This window comes from Arachis hypogaea, chromosome 19 (assembly GCF_003086295.3).
Source record: "Arachis hypogaea cultivar Tifrunner chromosome 19, arahy.Tifrunner.gnm2.J5K5, whole genome shotgun sequence".
NCBI classification, from domain to species: domain Eukaryota; kingdom Viridiplantae; phylum Streptophyta; class Magnoliopsida; order Fabales; family Fabaceae; genus Arachis; species Arachis hypogaea.
In genome coordinates, this window is record NC_092054.1 from 134,653,785 (window position 1) to 134,658,245 (window position 4,461).

The 4,461-nt window shown below is 33.2% G+C and overlaps 1 protein-coding gene across 2 annotated transcripts; it reads left to right on the plus strand.

Annotated features, from left to right (window-relative positions):
* Nucleotides 1-304: 304 nt before the first annotated feature.
* LOC112777106 (protein disulfide isomerase pTAC5, chloroplastic) lies at nt 305-3,968 on the plus strand. Of its 2 annotated transcripts, none has more exons than XM_072228927.1 (7): nt 305-1,087; nt 1,232-1,327; nt 1,695-1,823; nt 2,024-2,264; nt 2,877-2,914; nt 3,009-3,104; nt 3,754-3,968. In XM_072228927.1, exons 1-6 carry the CDS (start codon nt 482-484, stop codon nt 3,102-3,104), a joined length of 1,206 nt encoding a protein of 401 aa, XP_072085028.1. In that variant the 5' UTR covers nt 305-481; the 3' UTR covers nt 3,754-3,968. The 2 variants fall into 2 exon arrangements, with proteins under 2 accessions (XP_072085028.1, XP_025677174.1); XM_025821389.2 differs by lacking the exon at nt 3,754-3,968 and adding an exon at nt 3,199-3,731.
* The last annotated feature ends 493 nt before the right edge of the window (nt 3,969-4,461 follow it).

The window sequence follows — 4,461 nt, forward strand, 5'->3', positions numbered from 1 at the left end:
TATCAAGTTTAAGTTTAACCTATTTAATATATGAATTTGAATTCGAACTAAAATTCAATTCACAAGCTTATGTACTGAGTTTATCTACTATATTTTTGTCAGCCTATACTGAGTTTATCAGCCTATATCCAACAAATTACAAATATCTATTACCTCTAGATTAAAAATTTTAAAAATATTATTTATATATTAAAATTAACTACTATATTTTTGTATTAATATATATTTAATTTAATTTATTTTAATATATATTTTATACTTTAATATATATTGTACACAAATAATTAATTTTAGTGTTATGTGATTGAAAAAATTTAAGTTAGAAAAAAAAAAAAAAAGAAAAGCGCCTTGTGCTAGAGATAATCGATTAATCGCAATTAGCAACGAAAATATCTTCGTTCCTGAGTTCCACTTACCCATCCATCACTATTACGGGAGCATCCATGGCCACCTCACTCAAAGCACACACTCTTTCTCATCAATGTCTTCTTCTGCCTCCCTACCTCTTCCATCTCTCTCCCTAACCACCAAATGCCACTCCCCGCTCTTCTCTCCTAAATCCCCCACTCTACTCCTCCTTCTTCCCTCCAACAACTTCTCATCCCTCACATGCCGCTGCTCCACCTCTTCTCCTTCCAGTTCCGACCGCGAGGAGCAGCGCTGGCTCCGCGAGGAGCAGCGTTGGATCCGCGAAGAGCAGCGCTGGCTCCGGGAGGAGCAGCGTTGGGCGCGTGAGCGGGACGCTCTGCTCCGGGAGATTGCCGAGCTCAGGATGCAGGTTCAGGCCCTGGAGCGACGGCTGCTGGCGCAGGAGGTTTCTTCTTCGGAGGCGGTTCCGAATGTGGCAGCGCTGTTGCAAGCTTTGAAGGATAAGAACCTTGTTTTGGAGAGTGGATCGAATTCGCAGCAGCAGAGGCTAGTACTGGTCGAGAAGAAGAAGGAGGAACTCGATGCAGAAAAAGAAGAAGAAGAAGAGGTTCTTGAGCTTGAAAAGGAGGTTGTGCTTATTGAGGACGCTGCTGCTAAGGTTGAGAAGAGGATCACTCTGCGGATGGGTTCTGAAGGAGAACAAGTTCGAGAGATGCAGGTTTGTTGCAATTTTCTATTATTGTCATTATTAGTTATTACAATTATTGTTATTAATTCCCTCCTTACTTGGTTTTGCTGGGAATCGGTGTTTTTGTGATTATTTATTTATTTATTTATTTTGTGGGGAATGAAATAATGATAGGAAGCGTTGCTGAAATTAGGATTTTACTCAGGCGAGGAGGACATGGAGTTTTCCAGCTTCTCCAGTGGCACTGAACGAGCTGTCAAGACTTGGCAAGTTAGTCCCCCATTTTTCTATTTAAAAAAAAAAATCGTTAATGGTGTTGTTAACTTGTTATTGATATTATTTTGCATAAAGTTTTTTTTATGTTAAATTGTTAAAAGAAGATTATTGTATTTTTGTTATAAACTTATTGTACTAAAAGAGTTAAAAGACAGCTTGGTGCAAAGCATCCAGCATTATATGTTATGTAGGAACGTAGGCCTCTAAACCTGATTTGAACTCAGTGACCTTGTGGTCTCGTGGACAACTCAACTATTGTTTCAAAGCTCACTTTCAAAAAATGTTTTTCTGTATATCACGCCCTGTTGACTTGTTTTTCATCGGTTTTTTTCATATAAGGGTAATGACATTTTATTGACAGGCTGCATTAGGTGCCTCTGAGGATGGTGTTATGACATCTGAACTTCTTGAAAGGCTTTATTTGGAGATACGAACCAAGGATTCAGGCAATGCCAATGAAAGCAGAAAATCCACTAGTGTTTCATCGCATGTATGCTGGTTATTAATTTATAGCTTCTTGTTTACGTTAATCTTCTATGTTGCTTTTATTAAATTTCTGTCTGAAAACTTGGTTTCTGATAGTGCTTAAATGCTCTTCACTCCTATGATTGGTTATATATGTATAAAACAATGATGAGAGAAAATATAAGAATGGTTTTGAATTGAATTTCTATTCTCCATGTGTTCTAGGAAGGGGAAAATGGAGCTGTGGTTGCTTCTGTGACAGAAATTTCAGAAGTTCAGCAGAAAGTTGTGAAGAAAGGTGACACAGAAATAGAAGCCACCCGTCGGGGAGTTTTTCTTCTTGGAGAGAATCGGTGGGAAGAACCCTCAAGACTCACCTCAAGTGATGGACTTGATAAGAGCAAGAAGAAGGATGGAATAACCAAATGCCTTCAATGTCGTGGGGAAGGCCGTTTGTTATGTACAGGTATGTACGGTCCAGTGACTACTGATTAGTCTCTTCCGGAACTCTTAATTCCAACGAAATTTGTTTCAAGAGCTTTCATAATTCATTTGGAATAGAAGAAGTACACAAGTAACTTCTATAAAACACTATTCCATTTCTTAGCTGCCTGATTTTGCAGGATACATGATGGATAGTTTCATTTCTAGTATCAAGTAGAAAATATTCCTTAGAGCTATCACTTGCTATTGTGCCTAGATTACTTGAAAAAAAATTATTGAGATTGTTAAAAAGACAATAATAATGGGAGTAATTAATATTGAGATTTTTGTTTTGCTTTGAAGTGAGAAGATATTTTATTTTTGCCCTGTTCATACTAATGTTTGTTTATTTAACTTCTTTGATTAATACTCTTATTATAAATAATTTTGGTGAGAAAATATTCTATTTCATGTTAGTTTAACTGATACTATTAAACTTCATTCAGGTCTCTTATAATAACCATTACAAGGAAAATCATTGCTTTTTGACTTGCTTATGAGTTATGATAACACTGTCTACTTAAATTACTATTCATGATCAACTCTGAAAATATCCTACTTATCTCCACTCAGTTTTCCATTTCCTTTTTGGCAGAGTGTGATGGAAGTGGTGAGCCAAATGTTGAACCTCAAGTAAGTAATATTATTTATTTCCAAGAAAGCTTTATTTTGTAATTTTCTTGTGTTGAACAAATTTTTGAACTCGCCAATGAATTCCTCAATGCAGTTTTTGGAATGGGTAGATGAGGATGCAAAATGTCCATATTGTGAAGGCCTAGGGTATACTGTATGTGATATTTGTGGAGGGAAAGCTAGGGTATAGGTATGCCATACATTTCCTTATGATTTCAAACATGTATATGATTATCAATATCAGTGCATTCCGAATTTTGTGTTTCTGAGATTTTCTTCAACAGATAAAACTATTTGATACAAAACAACCTTGGAGTGAAAAGTTAAAAGCAACTATCAAAGAGTTGAGAATGTTAATGATCCATTGAGCAAAAATAAGTTGAATATAAAAAAAAGATTAGGTGCTTTGGAGCTTACTGAAGCTTTACAGAGGCCAACAATTTTATTGCTGTCGGAAGCCTACAATTCCTCTTCCTCCCATGTACGAACTGCGTTTGCTACAGACTTAATATATTTTTTATCACAAAAACAAAATTGCGTAACGCTCTGTTAATTTGAAGATTTTTCACAAGGAGACTTGTTGAATTTATTTTCAAGTCTATGAAGAAATGATACGAGACAGGTAAGACGCGACGTGGATAATAGAATTAAATGTTTCATAGTTTTGTAGAGGACTATATAATATAGGAAAACTTTCAAGTGTGCCATTTACTTTATTGTAACACTAGTATGTCAAGTACGGTCCGGTAAAAGTTAAAAATTTTGTCATGTTGTGTGCCATGAATTACCATAAACATCCCTCAAGTTTTGCTTAAAAGACCAAATTGGTCATGTTGCAGTCGCTGCTGAAAACAATGAGCGCAAAGTTGAAGGCTTGAAGCCATGTCTAGTGCAACGAGACTAAGTCTAGTGCTAATCCAATCATGCTATGAAGCTCCATAACTTTAATTCGTTATATGTGTGTATTTTTTAACATTAATAGTAATTAATAAATATTATTAAATATTAAAATTATACATACTATTATTTTTAATAAAATTTTCCAGTCATTATGTATACATAGTAGAATTATGCTAAATTAATTTATTCCAAATCATATTTATAAAATAGAAAAAATTTTAAATACCAATATATTTTTAAAAAGTTATAATATGTACAGGAAAACAAACTTAATTTAATTTTAAAATTTTATATTTTTATTAAAAAATATAAATAATATTAAGTAAAAAAAAACTAAAATTATTTAGAGTGTATTATTAATTTAATTATAAAAAAATAAGTAAGTGACATTTCAAAACATGTAAAAAATGAACCTATATTAAATATTACCATATAAAAAGTGCTAAGAAATATAAAACAAGAAAAGGAAATAAAATAGAAAAGTACAAAGTTTTTTTTAATAAAAAAACCCAAGAATTTTAGTTATATAAAATAAATTTATTTTAAATTGTGTAATTTTTTTGTTGAATAACAATAAAAGAATACAAAAATTGAGTTTCATAACACAAAAAATTATTTTAAATAGTGCAAAGACTTTTTTATATCTT

Bases quoted from the DNA above. Each gene is read 5' to 3' on its own strand.
- LOC112777106 (XM_072228927.1), top strand. From the start codon at position 482: ATGTCTTCTTCTGCCTCCCTACCTCTTCCATCTCTCTCCCTAACCACC. The intron at 1,088-1,231 runs GTTTGTTGCAAT...AAATAATGATAG, and splicing joins AACAAGTTCGAGAGATGCAG to GAAGCGTTGCTGAAATTAGG. The intron at 2,915-3,008 runs GTAAGTAATATT...TCCTCAATGCAG, and splicing joins AGCCAAATGTTGAACCTCAA to TTTTTGGAATGGGTAGATGA.